The sequence below is a fragment of the Glycine soja genome, chromosome 10 (genome assembly GCF_004193775.1).
Source record: "Glycine soja cultivar W05 chromosome 10, ASM419377v2, whole genome shotgun sequence".
NCBI lineage: Eukaryota > Viridiplantae > Streptophyta > Magnoliopsida > Fabales > Fabaceae > Glycine > Glycine soja.
The window spans coordinates 43,359,305-43,376,723 of record NC_041011.1 but is presented as its reverse complement, the minus strand read 5'-3'; the positions used below and the strand labels follow the sequence as shown (position 1 = coordinate 43,376,723).

At 32.2% G+C, this 17,419-nt stretch overlaps 1 protein-coding gene across 2 annotated transcripts; it reads right to left on the bottom strand.

Moving 5' to 3' along the window:
- Positions 1-12,739: 12,739 nt before the first annotated feature.
- Positions 12,740-17,178, bottom strand: LOC114372126 (protein WVD2-like 3). Of its 2 annotated transcripts, none has more exons than XM_028329542.1 (7): positions 16,984-17,178; positions 14,576-15,125; positions 14,103-14,191; positions 13,886-13,979; positions 13,728-13,799; positions 13,495-13,605; positions 12,740-13,288 (listed from the first exon to the last, which is right to left on the bottom strand). In XM_028329542.1, exons 1-7 carry the CDS (start codon positions 17,145-17,147, stop codon positions 13,022-13,024), a joined length of 1,347 nt encoding a protein of 448 aa, XP_028185343.1. In that variant the 5' UTR covers positions 17,148-17,178; the 3' UTR covers positions 12,740-13,021. The 2 variants fall into 2 exon arrangements, with proteins under 2 accessions (XP_028185343.1, XP_028185344.1); XM_028329543.1 differs by lacking the exon at positions 16,984-17,178 and adding an exon at positions 15,688-16,898.
- Between the last annotated feature and the right edge of the window lie 241 nt (positions 17,179-17,419).

Genomic DNA, 17,419 nt, shown 5'->3' with positions numbered 1-17,419 from the left:
GAAGGAAAGTCAATGTTACTTGGGAAAAACTTTGTTATGATGAGACAACAATAGTAGAAAACCTTAACGTCCGAGGAGGAAAGACTTATGATTGTGACATTTTGGGACACCTTTTCTTGCAGTGACAGATTATAAAGACAATATAACATATCTACACATCCACATACATATATATTTTATTTTTACATAATTATTTAAATATAATCAATTGTACTTTTGACTTTCACACTATTGCTTAAAATTTAATATGTATATATTAATTTTAGTTTAATATATGTTTATTTATTGTGCTAAATTAGCAAAAACACAGCTACCGTTTCTAATTTGTTATGACATGCATTTTATTGCATTAAAATTTATATATTATAACAATTTCTCTAAATAAAATTTTCCATTAATGGATCCATCCCTGCCTTCTCTAGATATGCAGCCATTTTGAAGCCTCCAAGTACACAAAGTATAGTTCCCCATAAAATGTTCCATTTCCTCATCTTCTCATTACACATATTGCTTTTCCTGAAAACATTTTACATTTTAATATGCATATGAACCACCTCATCCGGGAACACTGTCCAAATATCCAACCACTCTATCCATTGCTTCCAAACTCCTTCCACTAGCGAGCATGTTAAGAAGAGATGCACAACTGTTTCAGTAACAGCCCCGCACAGTGGGAATAGACCATTATTGGTCACATCAATACAGTTTCTTATTCGAAGATTATCAAGTGTAGGTAATCCATTGAGGCAAAGTCTCCATATCAGGAGTTTAGCCTTCGACAATACTGGGAAAGTCCACACATTAGCTAGCAAATCTGACTCCAAGTCTCCTCTCTGTATATTATGAAGCACCCTATAAGCTAATGCCACGGAGAAAGCTGTTGGTTTATAATGAACAAAGACAATGGTACAAAACAGAGAGGATAATATGTAAATATTTTGCAGAGAAACAAATCGTAAGAGATATTTTTTAATTCAGCTACTAATACAATACATTTATAATGCTTGCAGCAAAAATAGAAAAATTAATTAAGATAAAACAAAAATATTTTCTCCTAAAGTTTAGGAACTACTTTCCTAGAGGTTAGTAACCACTATTTTGACTAGAAAATCTTATTCAATAACTGAAATAATAAAAGATAAGGATGTCACATGCAGTCCATAAAATAATTTTCTTAACAAAAGCAATCGAGATGTCTTTGTCCCACAACCATGAATCCACCACACCTATTGATAGTACTATTTCATCCATTTTCTCAAGGAATGGATTTAATGTAGGAATTTCCCAATCAAACCACAATCTTCACCATTTAAAGTCCCACTTGTAACACTCTCTATCCCGATATACATATTTCTATAATAAAATAAATAAAATGTGGAATTACATAAAACGATTTTATTCAATAAAAATAAAGAAGTTCACATGGATAAAAGGATCAAATTCGCGTTAATCACCAAATTAAAACTTATCAATTAAAGGTATGAAAATATCTCCGGCTCAAAACAAAGTCATCCAAAACTCCAGATAATGAATTAAAGATTCAACATGTGAAACAAAAATGATAAAAACTACATATCCAGGACTTCATGTAATTAATACAAAAACTCATGTCTCAATGTCACATCTTATTAGAGCATGATATCCCAACATCCTCTAGCATGAAGTTCTCCATAATCATCCACCTAACCATCTGCTTCCACGAACACAAGGTTCGAGAACATTATAGGATCCAAACACAAACAACACACATGTAGTGAGTTATTACATTCCTAACTAATAGAGAGAAACAACACAATATGTAGATATACGTATCATATAAATGAAATACAACTTACTTAAACATAATTCACGTCATTCCACCACTTATCGTATAACATTATGTCTCAACACAACACGTCTCACACATTTTCACATCATTCATGTACTCAAGGATCAAAATACAATGCCATTCCTCTAGTCAATAATACACAAGCATTATGTAATAGATATACTAAGACTCAAGCTTAAAGGAGTACTTGATCACATCATTATTCTTACCACACACAGGTAAGTCAGATCACTTTCACTAGGTAAAATCATAAGAAAATCAGTCAGGGTTACGCTGTTTTGCAAGAAAGCTCCAACTATGTGGGATCAACATAAGCTTAAAGGAGTACTTTATCCATAGATATGACTCACTTCTGGTCACTTGTTGTCTCCTTGGCAAGCTTACCAAGTTACACAAGTAGTATAAAGCGGTAAGACCGAGTATCTCATTTCATAAGAATTATGTTTATACTCAGAGTTATATATATATATATATATATATATATATATAGATTAAGCAATTAGTGACTTGTATTGAATTTTATTCATTGATTAATTACAAGTATAAACTAAAAGGAATTGACTACAAAGCAAGGAAGATGGAGGTTAAGAAAACAAAATCTCGAAGTTGTGATATGGTGTTGTGATGAGTTAAGGAACGTGTTGAGGACTCCGCTTGCCAAAACTACTCTTGATGTAATCTTAATAGATTTTTCTCTTTTAACATTAATATAATAAATAACAAGAGTTTTATTTAAAATTAATAAAGTTTTTAGAAATTAAATAAATGAGATAAAAGAGTTTTTGTTAATTAAAATAAGGGTTCCATAGTATTAGAAAATAAATAGAGTAAAATGATATTTTAGAAAATAAAAGGATGTTTTGATTGGTTATTTATTCAATGAAAAAGTAAAATAGAGTTCCTTTTTATAAAATAACAAAATAAAGAAAAATAGAGTAAATAATAGCTTAAGAGTATTCTAGCCATAAATAGAGACATATTAGGTTAGCCTTTACACTCTCTCTTACTCTCAAATTCGTTTTCCCTTCTTTCTCTTCCAAAACTCTCTTTTTCCCGCATACACCCAAATATGTTCCATTAAAACTATGATTTTGGATTCGTTAATCGTTTGATCATCATGAAATTTGGATACCTCCTTTGGAGCTCGTTCTTTGAAATTCTCACCGTTGGGATTTGGAAAATATTTTCGGCAGAGAGAGAAATATCTCTCACACAAAGACAGTGAAATTGAAGCTTCAATCCATTCTCCTTCTCGCTAACGCTTAGAAACTCCAGTAGAGCAACCAGAAGAAATAAGAAATCTTAGGGAATCACTAGAGATGTCTCTATCACTGTCGGACTATACAAGTGAGCCCTCTTAGAGGTAAAGGATGAATTTATAACAATTGGGGTTAGAATGAACATGTGTAAGGATCCTTAGAGGATTAAATTGGGGTTTATTTTGGGATGTTTATGATTGTAATTATGCCTTTATGATTATAATCATGAGATTGTTATATTTGACGGGCCAATTGATGTCCTAATACAAATTGGTCGATAAAATTGAATGCTCTTGGTGTTTTTTGTAATTTTGAATCTATGCTTTTGATTCCTTTAATTTTGATATGATCATGTGAAATTATTTGAGAGGGTTTTACTCCCCATGTTGTGAGAAATATTTTTGCATAATTCATTTGTGTTATGGACAAGATTTACTAGATTAATGTGATATTGTTATATTGGGATCATAAAATTGTGATTGGGATTGTGTGTAAGTGATAAATTAAATATGTGATGAATGATGAGATAAATCTGTATTGAGATGTTGTATGTATTGAGTTGTGAACTATGAATGTACAATTACACAACTATAAGATCCTTTAAGGGCGAGTGTTGTGATGGGATCCACTGTAGGAACTTGACAAGTTGAATCACTTTTAAGCACTATGGATTTAAATGATTTTAAAAATAATTAAATGGTTGTGTGTATTGCATAGTTTATAAGTAAAGTTTCTGTTTGTGTCATGTATATATTAATATTGTGTGATGTGTATATGATTCCTGAGGTGTGATAACATGTTGCTTTGAGATTATAACATTGTGATTGATATTAGGTGTATGTGATAAATTGAATATGTGTTGAATTGTAAAATACATGTGTATTGAGATGTTGTGAGTTATGAACCGTACAATCACATAACTGTAAGACCCTTTAAGGACAACTAGTTACTGCACGACGAGTATTGTGATGGAATCCACTGTGAAAACCCGACGAGTTTAATCACTTTGAGGTGCAATGAGTTAAATTATTTTGAGAACAATTGAGAAGTCGTATGTTTTTTACAGTTCATAAATAGAGTCTGCGTGTTAAAATATTTTATAGGTTGAACCTGAATCAAGAGGAAAAGACTCGGACGGACTGATTGAGTCTACTATCTATTTTAAATTTTTCTTTATTTTATTATTTTATTAAAAGAGAACTCTATTTTACTCTCTATTAAATAAATAAACAAAACATTCTTTTTATTTTCTAAAAACACATTTATTTTATTTACCTTAAAACTATTATTTTAATTAATAATATTATTTTTTTTATTTAATTATAAAAATCTCATTATTTTTTCAAAACTCCTTTTAATTTATTTTCGGAATGTTACACCCTCCTATCTATCTACAACTCAACTCCCCATATTACATATCATTTCATCTTTTTGAAACACCCTAATTAATGAGGTCACCAAACAATCCTCACCACACCACTTGTCAAACCAAAAGGATGTTGGACCCCCCTCACCTAACTTCCATCCTACCATGTTATCAAACCAATTACTACTCCTCCGCCCACAAACTTTTCTAAGGTACCTCCACCAAATAAACTCTCCACACCTCTCTACTTTCCCAGCAAGGTTTCTCCACCCCCATATTTTGAGTCTAGGATCGATCTCCATAGACAAGAGTTTGAATGGAAGAGATTGCATCTCCACTTTGCCAAAAGAGCACCATTAAATAAAAAGATATCTTTTACTCTTTATTGATGTTATTTATCAAATATAATGATCTTATTCTTACCATTGATTAGGAGAAACTCAGAGGTAAATGTAATATAAGGTATAGCGGCCACATTAATGAATATGGAAGGAGAACAATGAAAAATAAAAGAAAAGAATTATAGAAGTTTACATGAATGCAAGAAAAGAATTGTAGAGGAAGTGACAAATAAGCAATTTTGCTAATGTGTTTTTATAAATTGAGGGAGGAGGGGTCGGACCTACCCTTGTCGCTCCCTATATCCATTCTTGATAATAGTGTTATTAATTAATGGAGCATTTTGAATGTGTTTGTGTTGTGTATGCTTGTGTGGCAAAAGTTGTGTGACAGCGATTGCCAACAAAATCTCTCTTTCGCTCTTTTTAAGTAACCTTTTCAAAGTTCTTTCAGATGTTCTGTTGAATGCTTTATGTTACTATGTTGAGAAGTAATGCTAATATAATGGGCTTTATCGAGCATAGGGATCAACTTTATCTTTGCTTTTGGGATGACATACTCAATATGTCTCTATTCTCTTTTGACTCCTGTATCTGGTGGAACTTCAATCCCAAGTACACTATATTTGTGTGCCAATATTGTATCTAAAATCCCAAAAATGATGTTATTTCCCTCATCATTGCACGGAGGGTATGGCAAAGATCCATGAAAAGGCTAAGCTGAAATTTAATTTTTCTTCTACGTATATACTATTTGATTTCTAGCAACAAGTTATTCATGATTCCTGTCGTTCTTTACTACATCATTATTGAATACCAGAATATATTAAGAAGGCATATCATACGACTATTTCAACGTTTTGGGTATATTGAAAGGTGTTTCTAACCTAGATTATTAAAACTCGAAAATTTAATATTTCAAAATTTTTCTATGGCAATTATCATACTAATAGTTTTCTTTGTTTTTTATATAATCATCAAGGCACAACTTTACTGCTGCACCAGGGCTCGTCTTCTTCTTTATTTTTTATATCTTCAAATAAAAAATAAAAAAAACTTCAATTGACCACTATCATGTGCCCTGGTTTCACTGGGTTCCATATAAGATGATATCATTGATAATGCCTAACCCAAAGTCAATGAAATATTTATAATGTAAAACTCACCAGGGTTAGACGTAGCATCTCTTTATTGAACATACTAATTATAGTAAAAAAAATCCGAGTTACATCTCTATCTCTGATTATTTATATAAAAATAAAAAAAGTTGCATACTGCGGTTTCTCTCTGCCACCAAGCTTCTGAAGCCCAACAAGTTGAAAACAGAGATATTGTTACGCATTGTATCATTTTAGATCATTTTTATTACACTATTTCAACACTTCTTTTTTAAATAATAAAACTAGAAAAAATATTATTATACATTCTCATTATTTCTTTATTTTTTTCAAACCCGAAAAATATGAATACATAACAATAATTTTTTTAATAGAGATCACAATTTACAAGTTTTTTTTTTTGAAAAAAATCCTATTTGAATCACATAAAATCATGATGCACAACAAAATTGTGTCTTGCAGAATATTTAAATCAGTTGTATACCATGAATAGTTTTTAATGTATAAATAAGGTTACCCTACTATATTCTGATTTCACTATTTCATCAACTAATTTAATGCAATCATCTTTAACGGATTTGTGCAGTATCAGTGTATCAGCAAAGGTGGAATTAATAAATTCACGTGGGGTGAGGATTGTATAGTAGCTGCATAGGACGTTAGGGCTGAGAATAAGATCCAAGTTGAATGGACCCATATGGTATTATGGGGTTTTGATGCATTAGTAGTCTGACCCATATGGTATTATGAGGTTTTCATGCATAATCTCTGACCCACACGGCATTAAAAGTGAGGAATGGGCTAAGAGTAAGGCAATGGTTATGATGGCAGTCTTAAGCTTGAAAAAAGACTAAAATTCAAAGCTTCACTTTGATGAGTTTGGTACTCTCTAAAAGAAGTTCTACCCTACTCCTTGCAACAAATAAAGCGAAAGGTCTAAATCTTATATTCTTTGCAACTCTCCACAAGCAAAGTCAATCGACAAAAATTCAACTTTAAAAAGATAACCCTCAACTTTTTTACACATCTATTCGATTTTCCCTTTACAGTCTTAATTTCACACCAACAACTCTGTTTTTCAACTATTTTGGTGAAAAGAAGACAAGGGTCGGCAATCAAGGACACTGTTTCACAAACCAATTCCAAAGAAAACTTAATGATCACTGTTTTGTTTTATTTAACCACATTCTCATTTCCACAATTATATATATAATTTATATACCCTTTTTTTATACATTCATTTTTTGTCTCAACAAGAAGCAGATTGTATATTGTTAAGCATATAAAGAATTGAACGTAAACAGAAGGATTATGATGGCTATTTGAAACATGGAACTTTCATGTTTGATCAAAGCAATTATGTAACATGCTGGACAAACATATTTCAAAGAGACAATAAAAATAAAGTCAATCAAGTCATCTTTGAGTTTTCCAGCAGATAATGTGATTATCCATGTCTTTTTGCCAAGAAACACATGAACTTTGATGGAAAAAAAAAAAAGAGAAAAGGGCATTGAACTTACACGTTACTTGGCAACTGAATTCTGTTGGAGATGGAAAAAAATGAATTAAATGGTTAGTTGCAAGATCATAGCAAAAAGAATGAATTAGATTGTTAGTAGGAAGATCATGATTCATGGCAGATACTTTGAGCTAGGGGGAATGAAGCCTGGTCCGAGATCATTCTCAAGGGTGATGATGATCTTTGCTTCAGAAGAATGGTCTCGAACCAGACACCATTCCCCTCAACTCCTTCATATGTTTGAGTGGAGAAAAATGTGGAAGAGAAAGACTTGATTTGAGACAGAAGCAGAGAAAACTGTTTGATTTTGATTTGGTCATGCATTGTTTTTCATGGGCCCTTATATACGTGAAGATGGGGAATGTGTGGGTCAGAAAACGGTGTGTCCCCCATGCCATGGCTCCCCCATCTTGTCAAGCTTTTCGTACAGATTTTAAGAATGATTTATACAACATTTTACCTTAGTTTTTAGTTCAAATTATCTATGTAAATACCATAACCTCCCTAGTAGGAGAGATTTTTACTCCTTTCCTTCTTTTTTTGTTTTGTTTTTTCTAATACTTTTTTTCCCTCACGAAGAGGGGAGGGGGAAGTGAGTGGAGTTTTCTAACAACCTAAATGATTGTTCACTTTCATTGTTATTATTCACTCCATGTGTATAAATTAGTGCCAAAGTTGTATATCTGACGTAGATCTCAACTGTTAGTTTTTGAAAATTCAAACATACTAATTATGTTCTTGGAAAATGTAAAAGGAGTTAAATAAGGTCTATTTTCCTATTTGTGATGGTAAATGATTTCAAATCAATAAAAGTTATGGTGGATTAGTGATGCAAAAGTAAACAGATCTTTTAGCATCTGTTAAAGGCTTAATAGCAAAGTTCCCTTTAAGTCCTACCTGCCTTGCCAAACAATACCTCCAAAAATCCTATTGGTTGGAAGACTTAATACCATCTACACAAGTCTTGCTGTTACATTTGACATTAATAGGTACGTCTAATTTCAGATTACCTCAAAACTTTTCCTAGTCAAACTTGGTAGAATTACATGTACATTTTTGTAAAATTATGACAACAGGGACTATGCTCCACAAATTGTTCTGATGGAGCCAGTTGTGTAGTGTAATCAATGGTGACTTTGGTTTTGTACATAGCATTACTTTCTTTTTATGCATTATTATTTATTTATAATAGGATGGAGTTTCTTGCTTACAGAGTTGATGTTGTCAGAGTGACTTAAGCAGTGAGTAAAAGTGATAGAACACAAATTATTGTGTATCATGGTATTGAGATGGGGTGTTTAAAGGGGTTCTCTTTTGCTTTCCACTTAGAAAAAGGGGCAAATGAAGAGATGAATAGGAGCTTTCATTGATGAATCACACTCCCAAATGGTGTCAATCCAAGCTTTAAACAGAAAGAAATACTGTTAGTCCTATTTATAGCTCAAGCAGTGGTGGTGGAAAGTGGAGTGGACAGTAAAATAGAACATGTTTTGACAAAATTTAAAGATTACTGAAAAGTAAGTGCTAAAAACTAAAAAGTTTAGGTAGTTATGGGCAGGGTTGTTCTACCTTGAGTATTGTATTTCATATGCACAAATATATAGTTTCCAATATCATATGGGGATTATAATTTCTTGATATGTTTTCAGCTTATCTAATTCCATCAAGGGCTAAACATGTAGAAAGTAATCTTGTGGTCCTAATGGGGCAAAAAAGGAAACAAAATGCACCTAGGCAAAGTAAGCCTCATATTCACACACACAAACCCAAAACTGATTCAGATCAGTGAAGAGCCAGCATATATGTAACCCCGAGAGTTTGACCTAATAGTTAAGTTGAACTAGGAGTTCTCCCTACGTTGACTATTAACATTCAAACCAGCACCTAGAGAATTATATAATGTAATGTCACACTTGCACTACCCAAAAACTGATCCAAAGAGTTAAAGGAACGAAACAATTGGGAAGGAAACTGAGGAAAGTTATGAACTAAGGGAATGTAATGATACAACCAATCAGTAGCATGGCCAAAAATGAAAAAAAAAAAATCACTAAAATATTTGCACCATGCACACTCATATTGATTGAAGGCTACGATGGTGTTTGTCCTCTTCGAAGTGTGTGGGACTAAGTGGGAACTGAGACAGTTAATTGGAGAATAACAAACAATAAAAACAGACACAACGAAACAAGTTGAATAACTGATGAAGCGGGGGAAGATGGAAGGAAATAAAGCTCACATGCAAAAAGTAATAGTGAAAGGACGATAGCAACATGTCATTGAACTTGAGAAGGACCATGGACCCTCAAGGTCCAACACCAAGAAATTGGTTATTTTTTATTCACATTCATAGCTTAAGATTTGGTGTGCATTTTTATTTTTCAGTTACTCAACACTCATATATAGCAATTTTTAGATAATAAAAATTTAAGTAAGTTGGATATCATACCAGGAGAAAAATGAATCTCAAAACTTAATAAATGTTTATATAGATATTTAAATATTATCTAGCAAGATTCTTATATTAGTTACGAGAATTGAACTAACATTTTTTTATTATATAACATAAATATAATGCTAATTCCACATTATTATGAAAGAAGGGTCAATCTTTCACTCCTCTCACTCTCGCCCATCCTTTTCTAGGAGATACCCTAGATTATGTGGACTCATCATTGTAGAGTGGACACCGAGTCAGAGGGATCTAATTCCCTATGCACCCACTCAGGATAAAACCAACATAACACTATCTTAATATTTGTACAGAGGATATGGAATAAAAAGAAACTTCCTAATACTTCACGAGCTATATAAAAATTTGAAACATTCTCATAAAAGAAAAATATATCAAAAGCATTTTGTTATGCACAATTGATGATTATATTTTATATGTTTCTTTCTACGGTTAGAGGATTTATCTGTGTCGGTGAAAAACTAACGATTATTCCATACCTAACTTGTGAAAGTGAAAATTTCTTGCTTTGTGGAATGTGTCTCAGGTCTCAGACAGAAAAATTGTTGTGACTTGTGAAAAAAAGAGAAACAAACAAACTCTAAATTATTTTGGATTTGAATTTTGAGATTGAATTAATAAAATTAAGGTAAAATGATTTATTGGTTCTTTTATTTTTATTTTTTCGATTTGATCTTTATATTTATTAAAAAAATTATTTTAATCTTTTATATTTTTAAAAATGATCAACCATTAATACAACTTAATGTCATTAATAAAATAAAGATATTAATGGTTAAAAAATTGGCAATTCTGAAGGTGGTTTTCTCCTTGTGCATATGAGTTCTTGAGCACCATAGAGCATTTTTAGACCCAGGTTCTTTATGAGCACCATAGAACTTTCAGAAATTGGATCGATTTCTGGCGGTCTAAACTGCCAAAAAATTATTTGTACTTATTACAAGTTTAAAACAATTATTTACAGTTTTAAACCGTCCAAAAACATCAATTTTGAATTTCTTTAACATGGAAACTAACCGTGCTAACAAAAAGAATCATTCTGAATTAATTTGAAAATATAAAGGATCAGATTAAAAAATAAAAAATCATATAGACCATTTCACCAAAAATTAATCCACAAAAAGACATTTGTATATTTTGTATATAAATTATATTTTTGTTTTGCGGACAAAAATATATTTTTTGGTAATGAATTCTTAAAGTGAAAATAATACAATAATTAAATTAATAGTGTGAATAGTATAATAATAAAATAAATAATATAATAGAAAAAAGTAACTTGAAAATTATGAAGGTGAAAGTTAACATTGTGTCGCTTGTTATTGAGATTGAGACATTTTTTCTTACCAACAGACATTTATCTCATTTAATTAACTCCGACTAAATTTTATATCAATTATTACATGCACCAAATGGTGGATTGATCCTATTCCTTTCAGAATCATTATTCTGTGCTACCAAACTATGGAGTTGAAAGCCATTTCGATCATAGAGTCACTAGATATTCCTAGTACTAAATATGCAACACTGCAAGTAGAACCTTCCTTTTAGTTCGTTCACGAGTTCCCCTTTAAGCCTTCTAATTTCATCTTGTCCCACACTTATTATTAAAGCTGGTAAAATAGATATCCGGCCTGATGCAATCAGCAAGCTATGACAGGTCAGTAAAAAAAAAAAAGCAAATTACAGTGGCATCTCCTGAACTTTATTGAAATTGCTTTTTTTCTTTTCCTTCTATTCCTGTTTCCTACACTAATCCTTTAATGTTTGAAAAACATTAGACTAACACTCCCATGCTACACTAATTCTGATAAAAAAAAATCTAACTCAATTGATTCTACAGTGCACTTAAGCTATTATAAATTTTTTAATACTATCTCTGATTTTTACATATAAAACAAAACTACTTTAATTATTTAAAAAACATTACATCATATATGTCTATAAGATTGGAGGTTGTTGTAAACATTAAACAAAGAAATATATTGGGTATAATATGAAAAAATCTCGAGAGTGTTAATATAATTTTATCAAAAAATATAAAATTTAATTCAAGTTTTCAAAGTGAATATTCAAGCTTGACAAAAGTCTAATTTTTTCGGACATCTATAGATTTTTTTAGACTAAATCCATATTAAACTTGATTTCGACCAGATTGAGCCATTCTATCACCTGCAATCCTCAACACTTGTACCCATATCTAACATGAATCTGGTTTAACCCCCAAGAAATTAAAGGCTATTTTCTTGATCAGAAAATCCTACAATGGGGTATGATAAAAGGAAGCATACTAATTAAAGGCTATTTTAGCATACGCTTCGACAAACTAAACTAAATTGATAAAAGGAAGCAGCATCCCTCAGACCAGCAGTATTGCTTTTATAAATGGGGTATGATTTGTTCAAAAGGGTCTCTGTTCTGCCGTGTAAAAACAGAACCATCTAAGAAATTGACATTTTTTATTTTTATTTTTTATTCTGTTTTCTACCGTAACCACTAGACATTAATGTCCCACCAAAAGGCAGCGAGCATTAGGACCCTTGAGCCTAGCTATACATTATTCCTCTGGCATTGTGGCCACAGTATGCAAATGTCAGTTTTGCCACTGAAAGGAAATGACCATCTAAACGGATAATCATCATCTTAATCTTAATTGTTAAACAAGGTTCCCTTATGTTGCAGGTAATTTCCAAGTACTCCCATAAAGTTGGATGTTACAATCATAGCTATGACACTATCTTATCTTTTCATACACTACTACTACTAAAACCCCACACGGTTTTGTTAATTAATAAGAGAAAAAGTAGCAAAGCAAATTGCAGAAATGAAACATAATTATTGTTAATCGAACAGCATTATTTAATGGTCACTTCAAACAATCTGATCCTGGACTTCAGGCAGACAAACAAATGCTCAAATTGCTCTTATGAGCAACAGGATTGAATTTTTACAAATAATTTGAAATAAATTACAAATAAACATTTTTCACTACTTACACAATGCACACAGCAGCAAGTGCTCATAAGTTAAAAGGAAAAACAAAGTGAAGATGCTTGTTGCAAGAAACAAGTCCACAGTCCCCGGATACATATAAATTAGAAAAATGAGAATCTAATCTCACTGAAAACTGCACTGGCTGCCAATCTCCAAGTCTGCTTGTCCAGTTACCTCGGTCGCATCAATTTCTTCAATATGCTTGGTCTTGTTTTTGAGGTCAGATAAGCCATTTACATCACTCTTATCACCATAGTTGTCTGTCTTAAGTGTGTGATGCTTTCTCCTGATTCCAGCTCCTTTCTCCTTGTCCCCTTCAGATAAATTAACTGCACCATTGTTGCTCTTTCGCCGGCCCAGCTTTGGAGATTTTGCTCGCGTTGCTGGTAGCTGACCCATACATGATACTCAACTTTTGTCAAGCACAGAAGTTGAAAAATATGTCTACATAACTAGATCTTTCACAATTATAATGAGCAGTTTTTCAGTTACTGTTGAAATTTGGTTTGAGAGCTTAACATAAACTCAACATTGTTTTTAATGATTAAACTGAACCCTATACATGATACTATTAAAAGTACAAGAACACTACAAACCTTCTTCAATTCAACCTTAGGAGGGGGCCCTTCATGGTAAAAGCTTGGCATAGGGCTTGCTTTAAAAGTTAGACTCTTCCTTAGCTGCTTGATAGCTTCCTCCATCTCTTCCTTGAATGTTTAGAAATTGATGAAGGAATCAGAGTGAGAAAACTAACTTATGAGCTTATAAAAATAGTAACAGAATGGCAATGTATTTCCTAGTGTTGAAGATACTTGAGAAAGTGTAGCACCTTGGTCCTAGCTTCACTTTGATTCTTCTCAGCTTCCATTGCTTGCTGCTTTTCCTCTAATTTTGTATAAAACTAAGGAAGGGACCATGCACCAATCAATTTGAGGTAGGATTAGGAAAATCTATCCAAACAAAGCTAACTAATATACAAGTTGTTACCTCCTTCCGTTTTTCTGCACGTTGACTGGACCGAAACACAGGAGCAGAAGCAACAGTTGTCCTGGACTTGATTGATCGCACAGAAGCTGCAGTTCTTTACATGGTCAAGGAGTAAAAGCAATTTCAAATTTTAAAAGGAAGTAGAACCGTTGCCAAAATAAGAAAAACTCGACATGAGAATTTGACACTCTTCACTGCAACATATTTAAGAGGATACATTGAAGCAACTGAACAAGAATCATCATCATCAGGATGCTTCTTGTTATCAGGTTGCAATGGCTTTCTTGAAACTACAGGAGATTTCAACTGCAAGGTGAAAGCAGTCAAAACAAAAGCTTCAAGACTAATTGTGAATAAATAGTAATAAGACAATATTAACCATAATCAGTTTAACAATGAATTAGACATTTCATATTTAGTTTCATTAAATTGCAATGTTATCCCAGTCCTTATAAGATGGTTATGTAACTAATCTGAAGAACCTCTTAATGAGATAGGCATCAAAAGTTTAAGCTATCTGGATCGGAATATAGATGAATATGCAAAAGATGATATCTAAAACTTAAGAATTTTTTCTGATGATATACTTAAGGCACAATAATAGAAGGGTTTATTTTTTTAACCTTCCACAAATATAAAGACATCAGAACAATTAAAGGAGGAAGCAGATTCAACAACATCAACATATACCTGATTCTGTTTAAACATATTGGAAGATAGCACATTTTTTTTGTTTAAAGATTTTCTCTTGTTACTGCCCTTGTTGTCTTCTTCAAAAGCAGGACGAGTTGCAACCGAAGCACGCTTTTCAGTTGCTAGGGAAAACGGTTGTGGAACTGTGGGCTTGATTTGGGCACTGCCTGTAACAGGAGGTCTTGTTCCATTCTTCCCGGTATCTCGTGGCTTATGCTTACCCCTTGTTTTGTTAGATTTAAAACTTTTCTCACTGACGACACCCTCAGAATCTGAGGTTAACTTATCCTCACATTTTTTAACATTAGAGACATCAGAGACCTTAACAGAAACTTCTGTTGTGCATTCCTTCACCTCATATTCCTTTGCACTATCCTCTGAACTATGATGTTCAGTAGTCTCATTGATTTGTTCATACGACTCTGTAATATTGTGATGACCACTTCCAGCTTCATGACCCGAATCATGAGAAATGCCATCTGAATAGACTACAACATGATCTGGCTCCTTGATGATACAAATATCTGTATCTTCCACTCCCATTGCACTATAACAAACAAATGTTAGAACTAAAATTTGAAATGCCACAAATAATCAGCACAGTGTGTTTTACAGTTCTGTATTGACATACATAACAAAAAAATAAGTACATATATGATTGCGAATAGGTGAAGTTGGGATGTACATATTTTGGGATAGAAAGATAAGAAAATATAACCCAAAAAAAAATTCTGCATTAATCCTTTCCAAATAATCTTTCTCTAAAACAAACCAATTGTCTTGTACACTTGCATCTTTAAGGTTGAAATAGATGTTATAGAATGCTTCCAAAAGGATATAGTTTGATTAATAATTACTCATTGATATCAGAATTTTTACTTAAATGGTTCAACAAAATAGTACTGTAATTAACATTACTTAAATACTATATATTATATAAACTTCCTTCATTTGCCAAAACACAAAAGTCTAAAATAAGAACTTTATTTAAAACAACAGTTTCAACAGTTGTGAGAAAAAAAAATATAGAATAAAAGTTTTGTAAAGAAATTGATATTCTAATAGTTATAGCATGAAATCCATAATTACACATTTCTCTGTATTTGTACCAATAGTTTTGAGAATTATCTTGGTGCTATCTTTGAAACTTGAAACTATTGTTCTCTCCTGGAAGGCTGGAACACATTCATTACAACTATGCCAGCTTCACTAATTGGGCTATCTTCTCCTCACTATAACCACAGTTGATTCTGACAGTCACATATAAACACTGTAACAACTAGCATGCCTAAATGTACTTATAAAATTTAATAAACCCAAGGCAAGATGAGAATATTCTCTAAAGATCATAATCGTTGTGTTCAACCAAAAAGGTGAAACCAAGGGTCAAAAGATTATTTGAAAACTAAAGTAACTAGCATGACAGAATTGCATGGAAGCATATCTGCATTATTTAACATAAATCATGGAATAAAATCAATTGTCTACCTAATTCCAGGCTTAAAAGCAGTAAAGCACCCAGGAAAAACTAAAACATGCAAAAGGAAAGCAATCAAATTGGTTGGTGGGTGTCTCCAATCAATGATTAAGACTCTCTAATAATTCAAAATCAACAACTCAACTACATCCAAAACAAGACATCATATGTCGGAGAAAAAAATGGTGTTAAGCAAGGAAATTAAGAAGAGCCGGACATACAAATTTTAAAGTTTAACCATGCAGATCATCCCAAGGAAAACATGATACATAGTTTAAAGAAATAAAGACACATTGAATTTTCTCAAGCTCCAACATCAATGAAGAAAATATCTTACATATTGGTTTCTCACCGACAAATTCAATAAAAGAAAAAACCATAAATCACAAACGTAATGAACGTCTATAAACTATATTTTAAGTTAAAACGAAAATCCTGAAGTTCAAATCCAAATGGTTACACTATTTTTTCCAAAACTGGATCAAAACATGCAAAAGCTATTGGTGCAAAAAATGCTTTTCCAGGAACCAAAAACCAAAAAACTCAAACTTTGAACCATATTATCTACACTTTTGCAATAGAAAAACGAAAAAGGAAAAACAGAATTCAAATTCAACATGTATACAGATTTGCCTTCCTCTTCCTCAACCCCATTGGACACATTCTCAGAAAGTAACCAAAACCTTCACTTCAATTTTTTTTACCATCAACCAAACAGAAGCCCATTAGAAAAAACATCAACCCAAAGGGTCAATGACCCAGAAAATAATAGTAATAGCAATAGTTGAACAACCCATTAAATTAGGCAATAATTTTTTTAATAAAAAACAGCCACAGCCACAGAAACAAAGATTAGAAGGGATCTCAGAAAGAAAGAATGTGCATTTTGACGCATAGAGATGGAAAGAAAGAGTGGAGAATGACTCACATTTTGAAGTTGGATCTGGAAAAAAGAAATAATGCAACAACTGTGTTGGTGAGTTGTGTTTGAGTTTTATGCTTTGAGTTTTGTCCTGTACTATGTTGTGTTGTCGCGCGTTTTATATGAGCCTCGTCGGTCACACGCCGTTTCTTAACGGCGTTAACTTTCATCTTTCTAATTTTTTGAATTTGGATTCATCCACTTTGGCTGTACAGAAAAAATAAATAAATAATTCTTTTCTTAAGCCACTGGATAAAACTATAAGACGAATCCTTTAATTAATTGAAATTGAATTATTCTACCAAATACTTTTTGTCTTCACTTCTCTTTTTCTTTACAATCGATAGTGCAAATTTTAATCAAATAGACAAATTAAATACCCTCCCGTTTTTGTCCTTACAATTGGATATTTTTTGTCCAGATACATGATTGCATGTTTTGG

What these genes read in the sequence shown, in the direction of transcription:
- LOC114372126 (XM_028329542.1), bottom strand. Translation starts at nt 17,147, where the DNA reads ATGAAAGTTAACGCCGTTAAGAAACGGCGTGTGACCGACGAGGCTCAT. An exon ending in GTGCAGAAAAACGGAAGGAG is followed by an intron (nt 13,800 to 13,885) that starts GTAACAACTTGT and finishes TCCCTTCCTTAG; the next exon opens with TTTTATACAAAATTAGAGGA. An exon ending in AAAGTGAAGCTAGGACCAAG is followed by an intron (nt 13,606 to 13,727) that starts GTGCTACACTTT and finishes TAAACATTCAAG; the next exon opens with GAAGAGATGGAGGAAGCTAT.